The sequence below is a fragment of the Mauremys mutica genome, chromosome 11 (assembly GCF_020497125.1).
Source record: "Mauremys mutica isolate MM-2020 ecotype Southern chromosome 11, ASM2049712v1, whole genome shotgun sequence".
Taxonomy (NCBI): Eukaryota; Metazoa; Chordata; order Testudines; family Geoemydidae; genus Mauremys; species Mauremys mutica.
In genome coordinates, this window is record NC_059082.1 from 52,868,702 (window position 1) to 52,896,139 (window position 27,438).

The 27,438-nt window shown below is 48.7% G+C and overlaps 1 protein-coding gene across 1 annotated transcript in view; it reads left to right on the forward strand.

Moving 5' to 3' along the window:
* Window positions 1-5,855: 5,855 nt before the first annotated feature.
* The window catches only part of SRL (sarcalumenin), a 105,757-nt gene continuing 84,174 nt past the window's right edge, over window positions 5,856-27,438 (forward strand). The window contains exon 1 of the mRNA XM_044981176.1: window positions 5,856-5,952. Coding sequence (XP_044837111.1) covers window positions 5,892-5,952 — 61 coding nt within the window. The 5' untranslated portion in view covers window positions 5,856-5,891. The remainder of the gene's footprint in view (window positions 5,953-27,438) is intronic.

Sequence of the window (27,438 nt, forward strand, 5' to 3'; positions counted from 1 at the left end):
AGCTTTCTGCATGTCAGTGCACTAATTATATTATATAACCCCTAAAAATTCCTTTTTAAAACAATCAGTTCAGTCCCTTTCAAAGCAGTTCAAAAATGATTTTAAATAATTCATTTTTCTCTGTATAATGTTGATAACTACATAAATATCTACATCCTCCAGTAGTCATCATAAATGTAGTGGTATTTTAATCTCATAATTAATTATCCAAACAGCTAAAAATTAATTCATTTTTATTTTAATCATTCTTCCCTCCAGCAGCCTCTGGGGCTTCTCCCTTCCCCAAGCTCAGCAGCACCCCTAAGATCCAACCATCAGTTCAGCCCCTCCATCAACCCTACCCTCCAGTTTAGCCCCGCCCAGGCCTCACCTCTCCTCCTGGGGTTCTTCACTCCATTCTGCCAGGCCGGGGGCATGCAGCTGGGTCCACTCTCATCTCTCTCTGCCAGCCTTGGGGGGTCAGCTCCAGGGGCTCGTCACTCCCTCTGCCACTTCCCAGCTAGGTGCTGGAGGGGAGAGGAGAAGCTACACAGGCACTGTTCTGTCCATGTTTCTCACAGGAGGGGAGGAGGGAGGAAGGTTGGAGCCATGGTGGGCTGCTGGTCTCTTTGCTCTCCTCATCCCAGCCCCCAGTCCTGTGAGAGCAGCGAGTGGAGGGCAGAGACTCTGCCGGCCTCCAGTAGGGCTGAATTTCAGGAAGGGATGGAGCTTCTTGCCTCATTGTGAGACAGGCTCCAGAATCCTTGCGATCAAATCACAAGAGCTGGCAATACTGTAACAGTGCTGCGCATGGATCACATTCTTAAAACCAAGCTCTTTGCCGTTTGTACTGATCTGCTTGCTGACCCATGGGAGTACATCGTCAGGGTAGGCGGTGGGGTGCTTGCCCTGAAGTATCAAAGGCATTGCTGAAATGAGCCATGTGTGAATACTGTATTAACCCATCCAGCGGATCAGACAGTGATCTGCAAAGTGCTGTTATGTTGCTACTCAATAGCAGCTCAATTTCCAAAAACATGTGAGCATTAGTGCACTAGAAAGGGGTGATCGCTGCTGTTTAATTCAAATAGACCAGTGTCAGTCTAGAGCCAAGCACATTCAGGAACTTCGTGAGATTCCTAGTGCTGCTTTGCAGTCTGCTTCCTGTATAGATGATAGAGTTCACACTCGAACTCTCAGGCCTGACCAGAGGAGAACATTGCAGGGCTGTTCTTACACTTCTGAATAGTCAGCTGGGCTCTAGGTTAAGCTTAGCATTGCTGATTCTGTGATAGAGACAATGTGGGTGAGATAATATCTTTTACTGGTGAAAGAGACAAGCTTCTGAGCACTGCAGAGTCCTTCTTCAGGTCTGCCTTGGAGTTACATGTAGTGGTCAGATGGTTATAGATGGCGAGTCCTCTGGGGATGATGCTTTGTTTTGTTTCTTGCATTTGCCCAGGAAGAAGACCTGAAGAAGAGCTCTGTGGAGCGCTAAATCTTCTCTTTCACCAATAGAAGGTTGGTCCAATAAAAGATATGACCTCTCACACCTTGTTTCTCATACCCTGGGACCAATACAGCTGCCTCAGGTCATTCTGTGAGTAATTATACTGTGTAAGGTTCTGATCTGGCCCCCATCTGAGCAGCTCACTGTCTTTACATGCATTTATCCTTACATACCCCGCTAATGCAGGGCAGTGCTGTTATCCCCATTTTAGAGATGGGAAACTCAGGACCAGAGAGGCTAAGGAACTTGCCCAGGGGCACACAGAGTGGGGATTTGAACCCAGATCTCCTGAGGACAAGGTTATTGCCCAAACCATGGGATCATCCATTAGCTGCCATGTCCTTTGTACAGAAGCCCATCATTTGAAATAATTTTATCTCCGTTGATCCGATATGTTTTTATGCTTGGAGGTGGCTGGACATTTTCAGTTGATCATCCACCTAGTACTTTTATCAGCATATTTATTGTCATTAGGGGAGACGGTGTAGCTATGCTGGTGGAACTTCTTTCGCGGGCATACCCTGCATCTCCACTAGGGGGCTTTGCCTTCATCACTATACCAGTAAAGGCTCTGTAATGTTAACAAGCCCTTCCTTTCAAAACTGGGTAATACTTGAGCCATGTTTACTTCACACACCTCTTCCAGCACCTCCTAGGTGCTCTTGAAAGTATATTTGACATTCAGATTGGGTGGGTGCTAATCATTTTGTATGCACCAGCTGTGGTCCTTGTGCTCCAGGATCTGTTTGGAGATTCTTTGTGCTAGTTTATTTTCAGTGTCACAAAGCAATCAGTTGTAGAATATCACCCTTTACAAATGTATTGACTAGAGCTAGGCAAGACCTGGATTTTTCAGTTGATGGGAAATTCCACAATTTTGATTTTTTTTCCATTCTGAAATGGAACCAAAACAAAAAAAAATAAAAAATTTCTCCCGAAACAAAATTCCAAAAAGAAAAAAAAATCTATTTTGGGTCAAAACATTTCATTTCAATACAATCAAAACATTCTGTTCCAATTTTGGCCATGAAAAAAAGTTTATATGTAAAAAAAGAGATTTGTTTAAAAAAGTTATTTTGAAACAAAAAAATCAAAAACATTCTGTTCTGAAAATATCAAAATGGTTTGGTTTCTTTTTCCCCCAAATGAAATTTCATTGAAAGCCACATGTTTTTCAAAACATTGTGATGAAAACTGTTTTTCAATGAGAAACAGTTTTAATGACATATTTCTGATTCCCTCTAGGATTGAGATTAACAAAGAACTTTGTTTCCATATCACCAGGAGGAGAGGGAGATGAAAGTAGCAAATGCACCGAGTACACACTTGCTTGTGGTAATTATTATGTGGGTCACTTTGAGAAGTGGCAATCAGGTGTCCGTACAGCCTGTATCCTTATGCTCACCCTTTTTACAAGACTATGATTATTTTTGTACAAAGTATGTCTTGTGAGGTATCATTTGAAAACTCATAATCTGCTGAACATTATTGTCCTGGTAAAATATGTGTGGCAACATCATATGTGCCGTTATAAAATTTTACTGTGTAAGACATGTTCCAAGTCTAGGGAAACAGTTTCAAACCAATTCTCCAGAAATAAAAGGCTAGGCAGCACCTCAGCCAGGTGTCAGTATAATCAAATGAACTATCACCTGATTAAGTCATTCTTTGGCAGGAACAATGGTGTTAGCAAGAAAGTTACATGCTGGCAAAGGAACAGCTGGAAGTTCCTGTCTCACAGATTTGCTGTCTCCTGAACCCCAGCTGGAAATGATTCTCAAAGAGCAGAAAAAGATATAAAAATGAGGAACAGAGGACACAAATCATCTCTCTCTTCATCTCTACTCATGGCACTGACAACTCTTGAAAGGCAAAGGAAGCATCATTAGACTGGGAAGAGATCCTGGCTGAAAGATCCAGCCAGTCTGCAGAAGAATATGTGGGGAGAGATACCCTTTTGCTTTAAGTTCACTTAGCTTGTTAAGTTAGGTATTAGTTTGCATTTTACTTTTTATTTCTTTGTAACCAATTCTGACTTTTATGCCTCATTACTTGTAATTATTTAAAATCTATCTTTCTATAGTTAATATTCTGTTTTTTATTGATTTATCTAAACCAGTGTGTTTGGGAACTCCCATTTGAGATAGCAGGGTTTGTGCACATCATCTTCTATTAATAAAATGTCAGACTTTCTATGAGTTTGTAGTGTCCAGGAGAGAGCTTCGCAAAACAAGACACACTCTTTTGGGGACAAGTCTGGGACTGGGAGTTTGCTGGTGTGGCCCTGCAATTCAATTCATGGGTGGCTGGCTAAGCACTCACACATAAAGCTGGGAGTAATTTACATGCTAGAGGCTGTGTCTGAGCAGACCAGGAGTTGTTGCTCTCACAGCGAAGCAGTGTAAAAGGCACGCTAATTTGGAGAATTCAGGGGACATACCATCCATCAGTCCACATTGTACCCTGGGGAATGTTCCAGTGTCTAAATAACTTAGTGGCACATATCAGGCTTAGTCTTAGAGTTAATGAAAATAATGTATTTTATTTATTACACTAAGAACAAATCTGATCTAACATGGAACTGGAAGCATTAAAGAAATAGTTGTATGCACCAAAACATCTTCCCCTTCTGTCAGTCTGCCTTGAGCTTCATAATTATTTACAGATATACTTACATATCGTGCAAGTGACCTGTCTGTCTGATGTCACCACCTGCTGCTGGGATGCCTTTGGGAGACACTGAGAAATCTCTCCCCTCCCAAGCCCACCACGATCTGCCAATGCGGGGAGCTCCTGAGGTTGGGGACACCAAGCTGAGCTCTCTTCAGCCTCCCTCCTCATGGCTCTACAATCTTTCCTCAGTCATCCTACTCTCCAGGCAATGCCAGCCAGACCTCCTGACTGACCCTCGAGCCACCTGTTCATGGGACCCCCCCCCCGTCACCATTCCCAGAGCTCCCTCCCCGAGATCCCCACACACTGTCCCCTTGACAAACCTCCCCTTCTTCTGGCGATGTCAGCAGCTTCAGCTGTTCCTTCACTCCACATACTGTGATATCATCAACCGCACCCTATAGCTCCACCATTGTGCTCTTACTCCAGTAATATCCTGCCCCCCAACCTATAACCCCCCGTGCTGTGTGCTGACCCCAGTAACACCCCACCCCTGCCCTATAACCAACCCTTGCTGTGCTACCGCCCCAGAAACACACTCCACCCCCAACCTATAACCCCCTCTGCTGTGCACTGACCCCAGTAACACACTGCCCCCTGCCTCAATGCTCCCTGTAGTGAGGCGGAGGGGCCTCCCACTGAGCCAGAGGGGTAGGGATCACTGAGCTCCCTGGTGGGTAGAGCCAGGCCAGGCCTGCCCCACATGCTGGAAGCTAAGGGGCAGTACGGGAAGTATAAGAGGTGGGACCTCTAGCCCAGTTTAGCCTGAGCCAGGGAAGGAGATGGATATCCCAAACCTGCTGCAGGCCCTGGGCTCTGCACCGAGCCATGGAGCACCCTGACCCCAGAGGAAGCAGAGAGTGGAGCGGAGCGACTAGGATTGCCGGTGGCCCAATACCTCAATGAGACAGAGGACCCTTGGACTATGGAACCCCTTGGCCAGATGGTGGTAAGAAGCCGTCCCAGGGAAACCAGCCTTTGGTCATCCTGCTGCCAACTCCACCCCTGTGATGGCAACCTCCCTAACATAGGCCAAATGGCCTGTGTTCACCTGCTGTGGGACTCCGCCCTTTCCTGCCAAAGGGGCCTGGAGTTCTGGTGCTAATTCCCTGAGACTGCTTGGTGCCCCACTGCCGTAGTGAGGCGAAGTGGCCTCCCACTGAGCCAGAGGGGGAGGAATGAGCACTAATGCACTACACCCGTGGCCATGCTCTCACCCCTGGGAACACCCCGCCCAGCATCCCTCCCCCCCAGCCATTCTCTTGCCCTCGGGAAACCCTGCATTTCCCCCGCCCCCGGCTGTGCTCTCGCCCCGGGAATGCCCCGCAGCCCCCCCCCCCGGCTGTGCTCTTGCCCTGAGGACGCCCCGCCCCCCTGTTTAATGCACTGCTGAAGGGGCTCAGATATTACAGTGATGGGCATGGTATAAGGAGCTGTATGGAACAGAACCCTCTCTCTGCAGTTGTGCTGTCATTGCCAGGAGCCCCTGTTTCATGGTGTTTGTGACAGTTAGAGCTGAGTGTAACCCTGTGAAAATCCTCCAGCACACTCAGGGCGGGGAGGGGGGGCAGGGCCCGAGACCCACACCAGGGAGGGTGCATATCGGGCAGACTCTATCTGTGCAGGGCTGTGCTGCCGCCCAGTTGCCCTAGTGACTGTGGCCTGTCCCCTTCTCCCAGCTGCTGTATAAATAGAGGTGCCGAGCAGCAGAGAGCTCCTGGCAGCCACCATGCAGGGACTGAGGCTGCTGTGCTGCTGCGTGGCGTCTCTCCTGCTCCTCGGGGCTGCAGGTAAGGCCCGGCTCTGCTCCCCACTGCCTAGGGGGCTGGAGCCCTCCGGACATTGTCAGGGGTTGTGCATTGTGTGTGCTGCAGTTCCGGGGCCCTTCCCTTGCCTCAGCTGTGCCTCTCTCTGCCAGCTCCCCTGTTCTGTGGGGACACAACAGGGGGATTGTCTGTCCTGTCCCCTGCTCCAGGGCAGTGACTGTACCCCCAGTCTGCAGCTGGGGTGTGCATGCCACGCAGGTCTGGGGCGGAGGCCTAGAAAGCACTGGGCATGGCATGAGTAGAACCCTGTGGGAAGCTGTCGAGCTCGGAGGCCCCCAGGGGTATTTTGGCTTGAACTGGCCCAGGCAGCCCCCCATGCCTTTTGGGGGCAGCTGCCATGATGCAGTGAGGCTGTCCTGCAGCAGGCAGGCATGTGGGGGGGTGTGTTCTTTTGCTGTGTCCATGTTGCATGAGAAGGGCAGACTTTGATGCAGTGGGTGGGTTATTTCTGTGCTGCGGCTGGGCATTATGTTGGGCCTGCCCATGCGCTGAAGTCACTCCGGAGTTGGGGACTCTGTGGATGTCCCAGCTGTGGGAGGCAGCGCAGGAGCACAGCAACTATCCGATGCCTGATTTTTTTTTTCTGTGCTGCACTGGGGGAGGCTGGGCTGGATTTTACCGTGGGGCGTGGTGGCGGTGTTGTGTGGGGTTCCTCTCTGTTTCCTTGCCCTGATGTTGCAGATGTGCCAGGCAAAATGTAGGTGTAGTTCAGTATTTTGAGTCACATCCCCAGGACCTCCCCTCGGCCTCCCGCTTTCTCCCCATGCATAGGGCAGTGACCCCATGCTGCCATGGGGCCCAGCTCCAAGAATTCCTGGGTTGTATGTGGATGCTTCCTGCAGGCTTCTCTACTTTGGGATGCTGTTGGAGGAGTGGGGCAAGCAAATCAGCATTACCCTTGCTTGCCCTTGAGTTAATTTGGTCTCTGTGCTACACTGGCTGGGGCTGCGTATCCCAGGCGGCTGCAAGGTGGCTAAGTATGGAAACAGCCTTGTAACTGGACGCTGAGCTCCCCGCAGCCCTCCCGCCCCTCCTCCCCCTCCGCTTCCCCAGCCTCTCCCACCAAGGCCATGCCCAGCTGCTGCCTTCTCGCATTGTCACACAAGGGACTGGCAGCAGGAGTTTTGTCCTTTTAAGGACATCCTTTATCATTCACAAGAACAAGAGGGGAGAGGGGCTGACAGATCCCAACTCTCCCTCCAGTGTGTCCTGGGCTCCGAAGGTTATTCCCCAAGCTGAGCATGAATGTGGAAGGGCTTGGCACCGGGAGAGCCAGGAGAGGATTCAGCCCCCCTTGGCTGTGGAATGGTTCAATAGCTGCTACTGCAGCCTCAGGGCTGGGGCAAGGAGAATGGCCCGTGGAGCCATGTGCTGGGGCGTCCAACAGCCCCTCCCCTGTGCCCATTGATGCTCAGGAGGGGTGGAGCCCTGCACGGGCTTCTGGTGTCCTGAATCACATCAGCTTGGCTGCATTGCACTCTGGATTGGAGAGCAGCATTCGGACAGTCAAGGTCCTTCCGGAGGCCGCTTCTATACGGACCATCTGGGCGGGATTTGGTGCCATCAGCACCTGCTTGGGCATGCCCAGGCCACATGACACTGTTGCTGGCAGGGCCCACCAGAGCCTGAGCCAGAATGGCAGGAGTCACCCAGGTTCTCAGCATGGGTGCCCAGAGAGAAACTGGGACCATGTCATGGTGGGACGCACAGAGCACAGCGTTCCACTGCCTCACAATCCATGGGTGGGGAGGGCACAAGTGGCACCCCAAGGGGGCTGGCAGGGAGCTGTCTGGGAACTGTCAGACACATCCTGGATCCCTTCTCAGCTCTGACCTCCCATCTGCTTCTCTGGTCCGTAACCTCAGAGCTGTCCCCGAGCCCAGCTCTCCTGTGTACCTCACTACGCCACACACTGCATGTGCAGCTACCACCCTGCATGTGCCACTTCCTCCGTTCAGACTGCTGGGTGGCAGCCCTCCCTCACATTCCAACACAGGGACACCTGGAACCCATCCCCTGCTGTGGCCTACACAAATCTACCCATCTCTCCCCACACCCTCCTTCCACCCTGCCAAGTCTGCTCAGCTGTGTCCCTAGCTCCCGTCCTTGGCCAGACACTGATGCTTTGCTGCCACCGCACCAGCTACCTGCCTCCTCATGCCTTGCCCATTTCCCATCCCGAGGTAATGAGCCGCGCAACACAGACTGTCAGTCCCATTTGAATCATTTGCATACTGGAATCCTATTGGTTTCATCATTATGATGTCACAACCGTGAATTAAAGTTTACACCGAATGTCAGTCAGGGGAGGTTTGCCCTCATGCCACCACCTGGGCCGTAGCCTTTACAGAGGGATGGGAAAGCCATGGCACCTACCAAGACTTGAGGTCAGGGATGCGTGTTTTGCTCCTCCCCTTCCTCCTAGCAGCGACAGATGCAGGGAAGGGTTTCTCCGATGGCCTGAGAAGGAAGTGGAGAGATTAGCATTTCTATTTTTATGTACTTAGGAGACACTCCGATGCTCCCCTCACTGGAGTCACACAAGTATCTAGAAAGACAGCTGGTTTTTCCAGCAGCTACTGCTGAGCCCACCAACCCCTCAAACAGGAGCGGCACTTCTCGCTTTGCGTTAGTGACTGTAGCAACTATGCAAGGGAGGAGTTACTTTCTTCTGCACGTGGGGCCTCAAATAATCTGCTTTACCCACTTTTAAAAAGCAGTTCAGTTTTCTCCTTTTAACTAAATGACCCCACCTCCCATGCAAATACACATATACACCCTCTGCTGTGCAGCATGCACCTGTTCAACTCTGAGTTCCTTGTTGGTTGCCTGTCCCATTGCTCTAACTGTGTGTGTGGCAGGAATACCATGGGGAAGTCACAGAGATGCTGCAAAAAGCATTTTGTGCGCTCTCTGCAAACCCTTCCCATACCAGTCAATGCCCATAATCAGATCAATGCCTTTTGCAGTCCTGTCACTATAGATTGTATCATCCCTTATGTGTGCACCTCACTAGCACAGCTGGAAATTGTGCCTTGTTCTGCAGTGATAAGAGTTTTCATCAGGGGCCCCGGGTGGCATTGTTGCTGGTTTTCCATGGCTATGCATTATTTTTAGGGTTCCTAGGTACGTGTAGCATATACAGGACTGAGCCATTGTGATGCCAGGGACTAGACCTGGGCAGCATCTCTTGCTGGGAGGCACAGATGGGCTTTGTGGAGCTACCTATTTCTGTGCTGCTCTTTTGTGCACTTCCTCATTTTGCTTTGTGTCATGTGACAGTGGTAACAAATCACAAGAGAGAGACACTTTCTTCTAGCACGGAACAAGGAACTTTAATGGACTACAGGAAACGGTGTCATTCCTGAACCCCCTCTGCAGAGCTGCTGCCTCAAACCCTCTCCAGCCCTGTTAGGCTCCTGCTATAGATTTAAAGAAACATGCATCTTCTGGCAGCAAGAGAAAACCGCGACATCCCAGGAGACAGTGTGTTCTCACATGACCTCCACCCAGAAGCTGGTGTCCTGCAGGAATGGAAGATCAGATGTATGAGGAGAAATGAGCAAGGCAGCTAAAAATATATAGTCTGGAAAGAAGGCAGCTCAGGGGACACGGGGTTCCAGCCTATAAAAATACCGGCAAGGGCTTAGATATTGCAGGACAACCTGAGAATTATGCTGTGGGGCCATTTACATAACTTATTGCAAAAGCTCTCTGGCTCTGCCTTTGGCCTCACTGGCAGTGGTGTGACCTGCTGAGTGCAATGCAGCTACTCCTTATTTACATGGATGGAAGAAAGAGCAGAATCCACCACAAACTATTGGAACAAGTTACCAAGGGAGGAGGATGGATTCTCCATCAGTGACAATTTTAAAATCAAGAGTGGATGTTTTTCTAAAAGATCTGCTCTAGGAATTATTTTGGGGACGTTCCCTGTTCCATGGTCTAAAGGAGGTCACACTAGATGATCAAAATGGTCCCTTCGAATCTATGAACCTATGTTCAGGTCATGTCCAGTTAGGAGTTCATGATGTAACATGAGAGGCTACGTAGGTGTCTTCATGGTGCTTTCGCCATCAGAGAGGCATTCCGTGAGTCACTTTTCAGCCTGTATCTCTCGGTGTCTTTCACATCACGTTTTTCCTGTTTTCTTTCTTTTTCTAATTTTAGTTTATGGGAATTTTGTCTAATTCTCCAGGTTTTAGGTCTATATTTGATGGCTTATAGTAGAAATATATTCTCCTTGCTATCACATCACCGACTGTATATTTTTTATGTATTTTGGCTTCCAGGGAAGATTATTCCCTGTGATTCTTACCATGTAATGAAGCATTTAAGGAATAACATAATTTATGATTAAAAATAAACACCACTGAGGTAACAGTATAAATGAAAGAAGAGAATTGTTCAGACTTGACCAATGGCAGCATAAGAAGCAATGACTTGAATCTAAGGAAGGATATAACTAGGATAGAAACCAGGAACAGGGTTTTTATTAGCAAGGCCCAGACAGCAAATAAAGATGGTAACAATTTTTTTATACAAAGAGGTGTAGGGGAGTTTGTGAAAAATGCTGAGGTTTTTTTTTCCAGAAATGTTTGCCTGTGTGGTTGGTTGGTTTTTTCAAAAATTTCCACTGATTTGCAAAAAAAAAATATTGTGCTATTTTCACTGAATTTTCATTGTATTTTCACTGAATTTTTTTATTGCTAGTTTTTATTTTTCCAAAAACCGACTTGTCAGTAACAGAAAAATTTCAGTCTCCATTTTGAGCACCTTTCTGATGAAATTCAATTTAAAAGATTTTGCAAAAAAAAAAAAATCCGGAAAAATAGGTCATGTTTGAACCTTACAAAATAGAAAGAATGTCAAAATGTCAACTTCGTTTTTCAGTTTTTTATTTATTATTTTATTTTATCATCAGCTTTGCTCTCAAAGGAAAAGGGTTGAGACACTTTCACTGGTAGTGTTTAAGAGCAGGCTGAATAAGGTGTTAGCAAGCAAGAGAAAGAATTCTGTACAATTCAGGTATGACCAAAATGGTCTTTTCTTCTGTGTCTCTGATTAAACGGCAATTACGTGCCATGTCATTGTGACAGATGTCAAACTAAGAATGCTGAGAGCCAATTCTTCTCTCAGCTACACCCCTGCAGCCCCATTAATGCCAACGAGATTGCCTGGGTGTGGGCAGCAGCAGACTATTAGTGTTTTAAAATTAGAATCAGTTGTCTGATTCTTCAGTGATACAGATTGATTGTTGATTCATAAGACTGGAGACATTTATAGAACATAAGTCACATTTTACACCATGTAAAATATTGGCTGATGCATGTTGCAGTCTGAACTGGGTACCTGTAGAGCTTTGTTGGAAAACCTAGTGGGAATCCAGCAGAGCCCCTGGATGGGTCATCTGCGATGAATTAACTGGATCTGAAACCTGAGTGTCTTTTGCTTGAGCTGAAGTACCAGGTACATTAGTTCAGAGGCAGGAGCAGACTCATAGACTTCTCCATATGGTCTTGCCACTAGAGGGGGACAGAGCCGCACCATTTTTGAGTGGGTTACTGTACTGCAGTGGTTTTCAACCTGTGGTCCACAGGCCCCTGGGGCTCCACAAACGATGTCTAAGATTGCCAAAGGGCAATCCACACCTCCATTAGAAATGTTTTAGGGGTCCTCAAATGAAAAAAGGTTGAAAACCACAGCTCCACTGGTATCCAAACTTTGTGATGAAACACTCCATATTATACCTGAGGAAAGATTTTCATATTGGAGCTGCTGTGCACCCCTGTAATGCTCTTTCAGTGAACGGCCTCACAGGCAGGAAAACTCAGGGCAACAGTGACGTTTAGAGAATATTCCCAGAGATCAACTTTCAAAGGTGTAAATGGGAGTATTTGTGCCAGACACCTGATTCCAAGGGTTATGCTCCTCCTCCACTCAGGGTAAGGAAATAATACCATGTGACCTATGTGTGCAATCAAAACGAACTCAAATGTTGAATGCTAGAGTACTGGCAAAAGAGCTGCTTGCACCCAACAGAGCAAGAATTATTCACCCGAGGCGGGGGTGGGGGGGATTCCAGAGGAAATGGATGCTGGAAAATTGTAATGTGCTCGTTCACAGTTCCCAAACAAGAAAGAACCCCCCCTCTCTCTTACTCCCCCTACACATGAAATTCATCAGCTAATAATCCCTAAGAATCACGTGTTCAGATCTGATATCATTGTGCAGCAGCTGTTGTAATTTTATCTCCTTGGGATAGACCAACAGGTGTGAGATTACATCACACAGTAACGCCACAGTATGCAAATCCATACATGGGCCGGGCCTGTCTGTGGCTGTGATCACAGGTGCTGCTGGGCTCGGTTCTTGGGATCTCCTTGGGTGTGAGGCCACCTCTCTCAGCTTTTCTGGGTGTTTTGTGCCTAATGTGGTCTGTACTTGTGTAGTAGTAGGATTTTATGTTAGTGTTTTGTATAATTTAAAATGAAGGACAAAGAATAATAATGTAGCATGTATTAAATGTATTGGTGTATGATTTTACCATATTGTGCCAGCCACCCTTTCGGAAAGCAGAAAGGAATGGCCTAATGGGCCATTGGTAGAGATGCATCAGCCGGAATCTGTGTCTGTGCTGAATTTAAGGCCGTGACAGATCTTTTAGGGTCACCACTTAGTTGTAGGTTTAGCATTTAAAAATAAGTAAAAGAATGCAATGGTTGTTTTTCTCTTGCGTTGCAATTTGATGTTTCTGTTCAAATGTTCTGTGTATATCAATTCTGTGTTGTGTGTGAATAAGGAATGTGTGTTAAGAGATAAGTGTGAAGGCCATCACTGAACCAAATGTTCTAGGGAGGAACTGAAAACAGACGCAAGGTTGCCAGGAGGTTGCAACGCGCCCCTATTGAAATGTCAGAACAGGGCAAATTGACAACTCTAAAGATGAGACAGGTACCTATAAGCATAACACTTGTGCTGTAGACATAGGGACTGAGGGACCCGCTGCTGAATTGCTGCCGAAGAGCCGGATATGCCGCCCCTTTCCATTGGCTGACCCAAGCACCTACTTGCTGCGCTGGTGCCTGGAGCCGACCCTGATTACATGGGGGGTTGCAAGCTGTCAGCCCCCTCCCCAAACCCTGCTTTGCATCCACCATTTATAATGGTGTTAAATATATTTAAAAACTGTTTTTAATTTATAAGGAGAGGTCGCACTCAGAGGCTTGCTATGTGAAAGGGGTCACCAGTATAAAAGTTTGAGAACTATTGCTATAGGAAGTGCCGGGGGCAGGAAAAAGACTGCAGCACCACACCCAGCCGCTAGGAAGCACTCAAGAGGTGAGTGCTGCTCTGTCACATCCCCCCTTTTCTTTTTCCTCAAGAATAAACATGCTCAGTTTTTTTTATAACTGTAGCAGGGTGCTTACCCTGCTCCTGACCTGAAGGGGCAAGGTTGTGCGGCACAGCCCTGGGGGAGGGTTGTGGCTGGGAGCTACTAAGCTGGGCTGATTGGGAAGTGGCTGCAGCTGGATCACACCCTAATCAGGCCACAGCTGGCCTGTATAAAGAGGCCAGGGAAGCCAGGGGCAGACAGAGTCTCTCTCTAGCTGTAGAGGGAGAAGGGCCTGGCTGCAGGGAGCTAGAGACAGGGTACCTGAGTGAAGCAGGGCTGGGGAAAGGCAGAGAAGCTGGGGAGCTCCAGCCTGGAAAGCCTCAGGCTGCGGCCTAGCAGAGGGCCAACAGGTACTGGGGATTGCAGAAGGCAGCCCAGGGGTAGGGCAAGGCAGCAGGTCCAAACTCTCCTTGCCAGTGATGAGTTGGCTGATACTGCAGTCTGCCCCAGAGTGTGGGGCTAGATGATGACTGGCAGTAGCCTTATACTGAGGCAAGGTGGGAATAGTGGGTGGGGGTTCCCCAGGGAGGGGAGACCCTAAGACTGAGGAGATTACTGCTAGGGAGCAGCACCCCAGGTAAAAGGGCACCGGGGTCCTGGGAGGAACACGGGGGCCAGTAGCTGGAAGGCGGATCACTGGCGTGCAGAGGGTGCTCCGGAGCTGGAATGAGCTAATTCCCAGGAGTCACCAGCAGGAGGCGCGGCAGGGGTGAGTCCGCTCATCTACAATAACATTTCCTCATAGGTCAGGTTTTCAAAACCTTTGATAATTTTTGTTGCTCTCCTCTGGACTGTCTCTAGTCTGTCCACATCTTTCCTAAAGTGTGGTGCCCAGAACAGGACACAGGACTCCAGCTGAGGCCTTGCCAGCGCTGAGTAGAGCGGGGCAGTTACCTCCCATGTCTTACATACAACGCTGCTGTTAATACACCCCAAATTACTATTAGCCTTTTGCATCTGCATCACACTGCTGATTCATATTCAACTTACAATTCATTATAACCCTGAGATGCTTTTCAGCAGTGCTACCACCTAGCCAGAGATTCCCCATTTTGTAGTTGTGCCTTTGATTTTTCCTTCCTAAGTGAAATGCTTTGCACTTGTCTTTCACACCAGTGAAACAGGAAACCAAGATTCAAGAGGCAGCAGTTCACGCTGCCTGCTGCCATGTGGAAAATATTCTGCATGCTGACAGCATCCTCCACCCCAGGGCAGCTGTCTCTGGGCTGGGGGGTGGCAGCTCGCTCCCGCATAGCAAGCTGTGGGCACTCTAGCTGGGGCGTTGGGGGGGAATGTTAATGGCCTGGGAATGTTAATGGCCATACAGAGTGGGCCTACTGCAGTCTGGCTTGGGGGCCTGGAGGGGAGGAGGCGCCCCTCCTAGAGTGTGGTGGCTGCAGTGGGGCTGCCTTCCTGCACTCTGCAGGGCAAATGTGGCACATGGGCTCCTGTAGGGTGGCACATCTCCAGGGCTTCTGGGAGCGAGGACACCCCCAGCTCTAGCTGGGCTGCAGGGGTGGAGCAGGGAATGCCTTGCAGTGAGTGCAGGGAGGCTGCCAGCCTCCGCTCTCACAGCTTCCTCTGCTGGTGCCCAGGCAGGGTGCAGGAGGTGGCAGCAGCGGCTGGCTGGGGGCGAGGGGCTGCAGGGGGGAGCAGGCGGAGAGAGGCAAATGGGAAGCTAGGGCAGAATGGTGGAGGCTGATCCATCCCTGCCTCTCCCCTGGCTGCTTCAGGCTTTCCTGCCCTCCTCCTATCCCCAACTAGACCTTGGCTCCCTCCCCCACAGTCTGCCCCAGTTCTTTTCTGCACATGCATGGAATGCTCTGCCTGCACCTTGTCTCTGAACTGTCCCTTGTGCTTCCGCCAGCTGCGCCCTGCGGCGAGGGCAGGGGGGAGCTGGGCCGTCTGTGCTCACTACCCCAGCTGTGGCATGGCCCCTTGTGCAGGGAGTCAATTGGGCTTTGCCCCCAGGCTCAGCTCTGGGCATGTAGGACACCCCACTGACCCCGTAGAGGAGAACAGGTTTGCTTGTCAGTCAGGGAAAGCCCCTGCTTGAGGAGAGCCCCAGCGACGGCCTCAGCAGCAGGGTAGGCGGCTGGGTCTGAAGTGCTGAACTTGCCCTAGCCACAGAGTTTCCTGGCTCCATTCGGAAACTGGGGCTGCCAGCTGGGATCCATGTGGGGGGGAGGGTGCCAGGCCACGAAATGGAGCTGTCACCGCCCAAACCTCACGCCTGCATGAAGAGCTATTTTGGGGAGATGGGCCCAGCCTTAAATCATTCACACCTTCCAGTCCGCTGGCCACCTGGACAGGCCCTTCCCTGCGGCAGGGCAGGAAACGACAGCAGGGGGACACGCACGCAGGCTTTCTGCTTCTACACCCCTTATTTTAAGCCCTTACTTGCTGCTGGAGCCCATGGGTGTGTCGGGGCCAGCTGCAGCCCCCCTTGAGCACGATGAATGGGACATTGGGGCTTGGCTGGCTGGAGGGCAGCTCCCAGCTGCGTCACGTGGCACCATCAGTCAAAAGGGCTTAAGCTTGACACTTGTATTAACTGGAGACAGCATCGCAAATTCCGATGGGAAGGAATGCTCCTGAGCACCTGATCCACCTCCGATCTGGAACCTGGACAGCAGAGAGTTCAGGAAAGCCCTGAGACCGCATACGCTCCTCCTCAAATTCAAGCCATGTTTGCAGACTGGGAGAGACCTCTCCCAATGGGTACTAGTGCAGACGATTGCTCCCAGCCCAAAGGAGCCGCTCTCCATCTGACCCCGGCACAGGGTCCAGGATTCCAGTCCGAGGGAGCTCCCTCCCCGTCCAATCTCATGCAGACAGTGAACGCTTTCCATGAATTCTTGGTATGTCTGACTCCAAGTCCCCGAGCTCTCACTGCTCCAGCAGTTACTCCAGGACTGTGGTGCCCAAATTTCTCCTGTCACACCTGCCCCTTACCAGTAATGGAATCTGTGGCTCCCTCAATTACTGCACAGCCAAGGCTGGGGTGGAGCTGGGGCTAGAGGCAGAGCTGGCCTATGGGTGGAGCCGAGCTGGGTGGCACTCCCTCCCCAGCCCTCTGTGGGGACTGGCCCAGGACCTGCCAAGCTCCCCACCCCTAAACATTCCTCTGTGCTCCCCTAGGGCCTTTTGTAGAGCTCTGGCTCTGGAGAGGGAGTTTGTCATTCTGATCACTGTGCAGGGCGTCACTGCCACTGACAGATCAGAGGAGCGGATGGTTTATTTAAGTTGGAATCTGCCAATTCCCAGTGCATCTGATGAGACCTTAGCTTGGACCCCTTCAGCCCTCGAAGCTTTGCTCTCTCTGCCTTCAGCCTTGTGCATCATGGCTCACCCCCGTAAAGGAGTGGGCAGAGAGGGCTCAGAACCTGACGGTACAGCACCAGGATACTGTGGTGATAGGATCTTTGCAGATGTTACGCTATAAAGATGGATTAGCTAGAAAGGAGCAGTGCAGCAGCAGCAGGAGGCAGATAGTACCTCTCCTGAGGCTTGCTGCATCCCTGTAGTCACTGCCCTGCTGTCATGGCTCGTGGAGGGCAGAGTTTAATAAGAATGGACTCTGATTTTTCATGTGCTTTCTCCTACATTCATCTTAGAGGCCCAAGAGAAGGGAGCTGTCATCCCGCCCCAAAGTGGTGCTGAAAACGGAGAGGCAAATGTGCCTGAGGCCAGGTCTACACTGAAAAGCTGGATCAACGCAGCTACCTTGCTCAGGGGTATGAAAAATCCACACCCTTGAGTGACGTTGTTAAACTGACGTAACCCTTGGAGTACACCGCACTAGAATTTTTCTATCAATCTAGCTCCCAGCACTTGTGGATTAACCCTCGCCTCGCTGTAGTGAGTGTCTACACTGAAGCGTACAGTAGTGCAGCTGCAGCGTGTCCAGTGAAGACATGGCCATAGGAATTTTTGTTTTGTTCTATTTCCCCCCCTTCTCTGCTCAGCATGAGATAAAGTTCACACCGGCTCAACACCTTCCACCTGGTCTTTCCTTCCAGAATGGATCTGTGTTTGTAACTGCCTGCTTTAGTCACCATGGGAGCATATTCATTGAGATGGAACCTCCCACAACTCCAGCCCATACCCAGTCTGCCCTGTGCATCATTATACCACTGTCCTACTCCATTCTCAGCCAGTGCATTTCAGGCCTGATCAGCAGCTCCCCCTCCTATATCAGTCACGAGCTCCCACAGTTCTGCCAATGCATCTCACCTTTGACTTGCAGCCCCCTTTTTCTACCAAGTACAGTTTGCCAAGTGCCAAGTTGGATGGTCGTTTTGTGTTGTCTGGTACCTCCAGGTCCAATTCACATAATGTATCTTGGCTGGATTGGGAGCCAGATCTTCCATATGACAATCCAGTTGATGCATCCCTGTCATCCACTCCAGCCATATATTTAACCACAGGAAGAACTTTCGCTAAGGTGCAAAGTGTGTGATGTTTGTAATATCTTATTAGACTAAAACGTAGTTCCCAGTTTTTCACTGCAGAGATGGCTGCATTTCATTAGTGGCCAACTGCATCTTTCTTTGTGGATTTTATAAAGTGCCGAATAAGTCTTTGGGAGGTACCTTAGCAGTAGAACTGGTTGAAATTTTTCTATCAAAAAAAGTTTTGATGGAAAATTGGGTTCTAGACTGAATGAAAACTTTCTTAGAAAGTGTCTGCATCCCTTGAAACTTTGATTTTTGTTCCCCTTGTCTGAAAACCCCAATTTTTTTTCAGTTTTTGGCTCAATGAAAACTCAATATTCTGTGCTGAATGTTTCAACAAAAATATACTTTTTCCATTTTAAATGAAATATTCTTTGGGGGTAGGAGGAATCCCATTTTCTGACTGGCTCTGTTTTAGTAGTGTCTTGTAAGTAAGTGCTCTGAATGAATGACTGGAGTTGAACTCCTCTGAACTATTGAGAGCAGCAGATCTGGCTGTCTGCCACTGGAAAGATAATTTCCTGTAGTTTTGTCACAAGGTCTTCTATTTGACCTCCAGGCTGACCTTGCTTTCAAGAGGCTCCGATGCCCCGACTCCAGGGTGGTAATATTCAGGCAAGCACATGTATGACATTTGGGTAGCTAAGCTAAAATTATATTAAATTACAAGAATAAACTCCAATCTAGTAGCACTCAATTTCTGAAGTGTAACCTCCTTGCACGAGATATTCCTGTTCCATGGGTGAGGGAGCTCTGCTTTTATTTTGCTCCCTAGGAATAGTGTTTAGAGCATGGGTGTTTTCTCATATTGGTGTCTGTAATGGAATGCTAAACTGTATTACACTGTTCAGCCACTGTGTATAAAATACCTTTATTTAAGCTAACATTAATTCCTGGCAGTGCATTAAAAATTTTTATGAGGAACACATCTGGTGTGTATCTTGTTCAGAAGTAGCTCTGGAGCCAGTCTATATCCGATATAGGAGCATGACATGATGTTAGAAGTAAACAGTGCCAAAGGAGAACAGAAACAGCAGGAAAATAACAAAGGTTGCAGACAGAAGGAAAAAGATAAAGGTTGAAAGATCTCATCAACTTGTTGCTCTTCAGTGCCCCTAGAGAACTTCAGCTTTGACAAACCTTCACAATGGACAGACTGGAAGCAGTATTTTGCAAGATTTCAAAGAGCAAAATAAGGTCCACCAAGAAACTGGAGATGTAAAGGTATCTTCTTTAATTGTATGCTATGGGGAAGCAAGCAGAGTACATCTTTAAATCCTTTGACTTTGCTGAAGACAGAAAGATGATTATGAAAGGATTCTTTCTTGATGTATAACTTTATACCTCAGAGAAATGTGACTTATGAAAGAGCCTGTTTCCATCAGGAATTCAAGAACCAGGGGAAAATATTGAATGTTTTATAAGAGCTCTGCATGCCTGGGCTGAAAACTGGGATCTTGGGACATGAAAATACCAGAGACAGACTGGTTATTGGGCTGACAGATAAGTACCTTTCACAGCAGCTACAATTAAAAACAGATTTAAGCCTACACATGGCTATTCAGATTGCAAAGCAGTCTGAACTGGTGAGACAGCAAAACTAAGAGCAACTAGGAAACCAAGACACTAGCTTAGAAGCAGTAAATAGGCTTAGCATGTCTGTTAAAAATCATTATCATAAGATCTCTGAGGCTAAGAGGGACAAATTCCAGCTTACGTGCACATGGTGTGGAAAAAGTCACATCCCAAAAGATAATGCATGACCAGCCAGAGGAAAAAAGTGTAATAAATGCACAAAATATGGACATTTTGCAGCTGATTGCTGCACCAAAGCAGTCAGGGAGTTGACTTGTATCACAGACAATCAAGAACCATTGTTTCTGGGATCTATCACTTGTAACAACACAGAACCTGCCTGGAGAGTGAAATTGAACATTCATAGCAAGACTGACTTTAAAATTGACTCCGGAGATAATGTCACATTCATCTCAGATGGGACTTACAATCACTGTAAACCCCACCCAGAGCTGAAGCCGCCTGACACAGCTCTGACTAGCCCTGGAGGTATCCAGAACTATATGGGCCCGTTCACCACAGAAACAACTTACAAAGACAAAAGCTTTGCATTCAGAGTGCATGTGATCAAAGGACCACAGACCAACAGACTTCTCATTTGCAGTGTGGCAGCCATGATGGGCCTAGTGAGAGGCAGAAGAACTTAATGGAGGATTTGATGTTTTTGGACTTCTGAAAGGAGCTCCACTACAAATCAACTTAAAGAGACAATACAGTGTGAATTCTGAGGACATCATTACCTGTTTGTAGTGGATTATTTTTCCAGGTGTATAGCAATCATGTATTTGAAAGAGATGTTGCAGTGTTATCAAAAAACTGAAGTGCACTTTTGCTCACTTTAATATTCCAGAATAACTAGTGATGGGCTACGGACCACAATTTACTGCAGCAGAATTTGTCATTCTGAATGAAATATGATTTTGATCACATTATTAGCAGCCCCCATTACCCACAAGCAAATGGAGAGGCTAAGAGACCTATACAGACAATCAAGAAAATCCTACAGCAAGAAGATTCATTCCTTGCTCTTCTGAGTTACAGAATACCAATAGCAGCTACTGGATATAATTCAGCACGATTCCTGATAAGAAGACAACTCAGATTAGTTTCCAGAGTTGGAACCATAATTCCATCTTCAAAGTGGCCAGAAACAAAGAGTAGCCAAATCGGATAAAAAGGCTAAAAGAGCTTATGAAGACTTGTTTTACAACAGATGTCACTCAGTTAGAAAACTGCCAGGTCTGGAGCCTGGTGACCAAGTTCATGTCAACTTGGAGGGAGAAAAAGGATGAACAACTCCAGCTGTCATAAAGACAAAGAATTCAGTGCCCAGATCATATGTGATTGAGACCGACAGTGGAGAGTTCAACAGTTGACATCTACAGTTTGTTCCTCAGGAAGAACAACCAAAAGAGCAAACTTTATAGATGGTAGATGCAGAACAATGAGGAGAAGAATAATAATCAAGAATTCTAAACTGGCCACAGCCCGATGTTGCGACTAATGGACAGTCAGATGACCAAGTTGTTACGTGTTTTGGTTGTGTAATTAGAAAACCAGTATGATTCAGAGACAATTAACACTGATATGTACTGAACTTCAAAGGCTGTGTGATAGTGTATGTTGCATAGATGGTAGGAATGTAGAACTTAAATGGGGAGATGTAATGGATGCTAAACTGTATTATACTGTTTAGCCACTAGGTGTATGACAACTTTTATTTTAAGCTAACTTGAGCCATACCTAGCAGAGCATTAAAGGATCTTATGATGAACACATCTGGTGTGTATATTGCTCAAAAGTATGCTCTGTAGACAGGCCAGATCTGATACAGGAGCATGACAGTGTCTAAGGGAGGAAGAAAATAACTCTTCACTGAGCAGAGGACAACAAACTCCACTTTGCAGAGAACTGCAGGCTGTGGGTGAAAGCCTGGCCCCACTGACATCAACAGCAAAACTCCCACTAGCTTCAATGGGGCCAGGCTTCCTAAGTGTGTATCTCAGTGTCACTCTTTAGCAGGGCAGAGGAGGTGTTGCCAGTGGCTTGAAGTGCCTCCTTCCCGCTGCATTTTTCTTCATCGCATCTCATTGCAAAATACACCAAGAAGGCTCTTATGGCATGAAACAGCTGTGACCTAGGGCTGGATATCTCAAGGGCTGTTGTACTACAGAGTTTTTTGTTCTCATGTCATGAATAGTTAGTAAAGGGTTAAAAATAGTACCTGGTAGGCACCTGACCTGAGGACCAATCAGGGAAGAGAATTTGAAATTTCTAGGAGGGAACTTTTTCCCTCTGATCCTGTGTGTTTTGTCTTTAGCCATCTGGAGTTACAAGAGTCCAGATGTTTTAATCAAGTCTACAAGTTTCCACCTTTCTGAACTAATTTCTTCTAGCCAAGATAGTGAGTATTAGAAAGATACCTTGTGTCATTATCTAATAATCCTATGTTTGCAATTCTGTGTGTTTGTTATTGATTATTCTTAATTCTGCTTGTACTGGTTGTACTGAGAAAGAGAGAGGATTCTCTCCAGAACTTAGCAAGGTTATACCTTATGAGTGTCCAGCTTGGACTCATAGAGATTCTGTATTTTCTTTTTGTTCTCTTAATAAACTCTTTTTAAGTTCAGGACTTGGTTAAGTTCCTTACCTGTGGATTCAGGGGAAGGAAGCTAGGCGCCACTCTGTGGAGACAAGGGTTGTCTCCAAGCAGAGAAAGCAGGGAAGGGAGAGGGAAGTGAAAGAAATCTTTCTCCCCCTGTGATTTGATCTGTGCTTCCCCAGGAAAGTCTCTGGAAGGAGGAGGGGGGAACAGAGGGGTGTCTTGATTCACCGAAATAATCGAGTGGTGGCAGCGAGAAGGAAACCTACCCTAAAGGTTAGGGTGGGGGGAGAATACCTGCGGGTCCCCATCTTTGAACTCACAAGCTCAAAGTGGGGGTGAGACCCTAGGACATGGTGGCATGCGGGTCCTCACCTTGAAACCCCCCAGTTTCAAGTGAGGGTAGACTCTGACATGGTTGGCAGCGGTGACGAACCTGGCAAGGCATTTCTACCAAAAAGCAGCTTTTCTTTCTGTTTGCTTGGACAGGCAGCTTGAGGAAAAGGCAGTTTTGAAGCAGTTTTCAGGGTTAGAAGGAGTTTTTTTTCTCTGCTGGCTATGCTGAGGAAAAACTCTTCCCTAGAGGTGTGTCCTTCCTTTGTGATATCAGGTATCACTCAGGATTCCTAAGGTGGGGGGAAGTGCTTGACAAAGTACATTCCCATCCAGTGGGGAAAACAGGTTTGGGGGGGGGAGACAGAAACCCTCCAGCCAGATTTTTTTTCCCTGTGTCTTTTGAAATCCTCTGGAGCCAGGGAATACAAATCCCTGAGAGGATTTACTACACTTTTCTCGCAGGTACTAAGTAGCACCAGCCGGTCAGCTGGGCTTATTAGTACCACAGCTCAGAAGGAGAGGAAGATTGTTTTTTTGAAAACATATTTTCAGCTGGGTTTAGCTGGGGGAAATAAGGTTTTCTAACGGGCTGTGTTAGGAAAGGATTTTTTTTCTTCTTCTTTTCTTTTTTTTTCTTTTTTCTTTGTCTGCTTGAAAACAGCTAGGAAAGAGGTGTAAGTTTTTCTAACAGGCTGTTAGAAGGACCCCCACTGTGAGGTACTTAGCAAGTTGCTAGAAACAGGACAAACCAGTTTTTTTTTGGTTTTCTCAGTATATCAGCAAACAGCAGCTACACAAATGCAAATACAAAGTTTTAGTTTTTTTTTCTATTCAGTCTCTTCGTGAATAGAAAGGGTTAGGAATTGGGGAAACCAGTTCACTGACTGCAGAGGGGTGTGGCCAGCACCAAAAAGCAACACCAGCAAGCCACACATAAAATTCACTGACTGCAGAGGGGTGTGGCCAGCACCAGAAGGCACTGTTCCCCATCCCAAGAAATATCCCACCGCTACCACCATGTCAGAGTCTACCCTCACTTGAAACTGGGGGGTTTCAAGGTGAGGACCCGCATGTCTTCCCCCACCCCAAAATCCTAGGGTAGGTCCCCTTTGCTGCCACCACCGCGGTCAATATGTGGGCCGGGACACCCTGTTTTCCCCCTGCCTCCCTTCAAAGACACTCCCTGGGGAACACAGATCAACTCACAGAGGAGGAACCTTTCCCCTCTCTTCCCTCTCTCCAGCCTGCTCCGGAGAGAGAGATACCTTGATTCAAACTCCTTGAATCTCCCACACACAGGGAAGCAGCCCACTTCCCCCCTCCCTCTCTGCTAGCCACTGGAAAGAGATACCTGATTCAAACTGCTTGAATCAAACCCAGGAGAAATTCTCTCTTCCCCCTCCCCTCTCTGCCCGGAGATAAGCTGTCTCACCACTGAGAGAGTGGGTCTTAGCCCCTTCCCCTATCCACAGTAGAAGGGATTTAATCAAATCTTTATAGAAAGAATTTATTAAAAGAAAAACAAGAAAATACAGAATCTCTATGAGTCCAAGCTGGACACTCATAGGGTATAACCTTGCTAAGTTCTGGAGAGAATCCTCTCTCTTTCTCAGTACAACCAATACAAGCAGAATTAAGAATAATCAATAACAAACACACAGAATTGCAAACATAGGATTATTAGATAATGACACAAGGTATCTTTCTAATACTCACTATCTTGGCTAGAAGAAATTAGTTCAGAAAGGTGGAAACTTGTAGACTTGATTAAAACATCTGGACTCTTGTAACTCCAGATGGCTAAAGACAAAACACACAGGATCAGAGGGAAAAAGTTCCCTCCTAGAAATTTCAAATTCTCTTCCCTGATTGGTCTTCAGGTCAGGTGCCTACCAGGTACTATTTTTAACCCTTTACTAACTATTCATGACAGCTCATGTCACTGGTTCAAATCCAGCCCAGATAGTGTTGACTGCATCAGGGACATCTGTACCTCACTTTGGGGGCCCAGGTGAACTGAGTTGATTGCCTCCATTCTGTTCCTTGTGGCTAGGGGACCACACTGCAGAACACTACCTTAACTGGCCCCTTCCCTGGCACACTCAGCAGAAAGGCCAAAGAAGCCACTGGAGCCCACCCCCCCAGCTGCAGCTTGCCCTTCCCACCCAGCACTGAGGTGTGCCATGGGGGAGTAGTCTTGGTGGTAATCAGCCAATGTGCCAGTCTTGGTGATAGTCAGCAGATGTTGGCAGGCAAGGTCTCTCACTCTGGCATCTTTCAGCAGCATGAAAGTCAGGTGAGAAGGACCCAGCACTGTGACTCTGGCTACCACCAACAAGCACAAGCTATCAGTACCTCATTGGTCTGCCCATGTTTGTACATAGCTCTGGCATGCTGTGCAGAGGAAGCATTAAGCAAAGCCTCCAGCAGAGCATTTGGGCAGAGGGGGTGGGTGTTCCCCATCAGGTGCTGCACTGGGGAAGTTGCAGTTACTCACTGTGCAGCCATAATTGTATCAATGACACTGATAGTGATACACTCTGCCTTCCCCCGCTCGGTTCCCTATTCTTCCCTCCGACCCATCAATCCTTCACCTTCATCCCTCTCAGTCCCCCATGGGTTTCCTTTCCCAGTGTCTTACGGAAGCTCCTCCTCACAATGTGAGCCATCCTGCAGCCTCTGCCTGTGGAGTGCTTGTCTGGGTGGAGGGGGGGTTCTGTCTGGAGGTGGGCTGGGCGGTTGGTTGGAGAAGGGTCTGTTTAGTTGTTGGGTGTGTGAGTCTCCCCTTGCCAGTAGGGAGTGGAAGGTTGCGTTAGGTGGAGCAGCTCTCCCAGGGCTGGTGTAGGGACTCCGCTAGAGGGCTGTGGCTCTCTTAGAGCAGCTGTTGCCATTATGAGACCGGCAGGTGCACTGGGGCATGAATGAGCAGCAGTGGCTCAATCCCAGCTTCAGAAGTGCTGGAAATGTTAATGGGGATCCGACCTGAATGCTTTAGTGCATCAGCATCACTGCAGTCCATGCATCTCGAAACCAAGCACAATGGTTTGTTTTCCTCAGCACCTGGCTCCTTGGCAGTGGTTAGAAACGGAGGAAGGTGGGGTCGCCCTGTTAGAATGATGGAAATGCCTTGACTGGGTCTTTCTCTTCAATGCAATGAAGCCATTTCTTCTGCTGCCTGGGAGGCCCCCAATGACTTCAATGGACTTTGGCTTAGATTTTGGCCCACAGCCTGTCAGATTGCCACAGAGAGAAAAGTTCGTGTCACGGAAGGATTTAGATAAACTAGTCACTGTCCTGGGGCAAGAGATGGGCCAGCCAGCCCAACACCAAAGTGCACATTTTCAACTGGGACTCTGGGGTGCTGTCCCACAATCCACCACAGCCTGCCTACCCCGATGCATAGGCGCCAGCTTCTCCTGGTGCTGGGGGGTGCTGGACCCCTTCCCGCCCCAGGCCCTGCCCTGACTCTGTCCCATTCGGTTCCTTCCCCAAATCCCTGCCCTGGCCCTGCCTCTTCCCCGCCTCCTCCCCTGAGTGCACCACATTCCTGCTACTCCCCCCCACACCTCCCACAGCTTGTTATGCCGTGAAACAGCTGTTTTGCAGGGCACGTGCTGGGAGGAGAATCAGGGATGCAGCGTGCTCAGGGGAGGAGGCAGAGCTGAGGTGAGCTGGGGCGGAGAGCTTGAGTGCCGGTGGGTGCAGAGCACCCACCAATTTTCCCCTGTGGGTGCTCCAGCTCTGAAGCACCCCTGGAGTTGGCATCTATACCCCAGTGCTCTGGAGGGGAATGACTGCATCACTAGCTCAGGACCTGGCACCAAACACCCTGTCACCTTATTCGTTCACTCTTTCCCCCACTTTGTCACTGGTAACTTGTCCAATGGAGATTCATGGCACCAGTGGTATCTGGTTCCCTAAGGGCCCACCTCACTTTGCTAGTCAGGGCTAGTGGCTAGAGCCAAAAGTGGATTCGTGGGTCCTAACTTCAGCTCCATGAGTGACTCATGGGTAAGTTACTTCTTGGTGTGCATTGATTTCTCTAAGTGTAAAACAGGGGTAATTGGTCAAGTGAAGTGAGACCTAACACTCAGCTTAGCTGGCACGTCTTTGCTTGTAATGTGATAACTTCAGAAGACAGCGTCCAGTCACTCCCAAAATTTCAGGGACTGTTCTAGGTACCAGCGGCGAGAACCCTGTTGATTTTGGTGAAGTAGGAAGATTCTGTTTATGGCTGGGAGGGAGAGTGCCGCTGTGGCCTGGCTGGCATGATGCATGATTCAGAGTGGGACTCTGGTGCCGGCCAGGCTGTGGGTCCCAGTCTGCCTTGTGTCACCTGCAGCATGTTGGGCAGCACCTCTTCCTGGAGCCCTCTTGGTGCTAGGCACCCGCTGGGTCTGGGCAGCAGGACAGACCCATCACCCAAGGTCTTGGGCTTGCCGGCAAGGAGGGAGGGAGACAGGGACTCCGGGAGGATCAGGCTGGGGCTCCATCAAGGGCTCAGAAAGGTCAGGCTGGTGCAGGGGGAGGCAGGGGCTCTAGGGGGTGTTGGCTGGTGGACAAGGCAGGGGCTCTGGGAGGGTCAGGCTGCTGGGAGGGGCTCCCTTGAGGGCTCTGGGAGGGTCAGTCTGGTGGAGGTGGGGGGGAGGCAGGGGCTCCGGGAGGGTCGGGCTGGTGGGGTGGGTAGGAAGGGGCTCTGGGAGGATCAGGCTGCTGGGAGGGGCTCCCTTGAGGGCTCCAGGAGGGTCAGTATGGTGAAGATGGGGGAGGCTGGGGCTCTGGGAGGGTCAGTCTGGTGGAAGCGGGGGGATCCAAGAGGTTCAACTAGGGGAGGCAGGGGCTCTTGGAGGGCCCAGCTGGTGGAGGCGGGAGGAGGCAGGGCCTCCAGGAAGGTCAAGCTGGTGGGGTGGGGAGGCAGGGGCCCTGGGAGGGTCAGGCTGGTGGGAGTGTGGGGAGTGGTTCTGGGAAGATATCGTATAGTAAAAGTGAAAACCAAGGCACTCTTGAAAGTATTTGAGTAAGTGAGGTGCATTATGGCCTAGTGATTGGTTCAGTATTGGGTCAATCAAGTTCTGTTCTCCCAC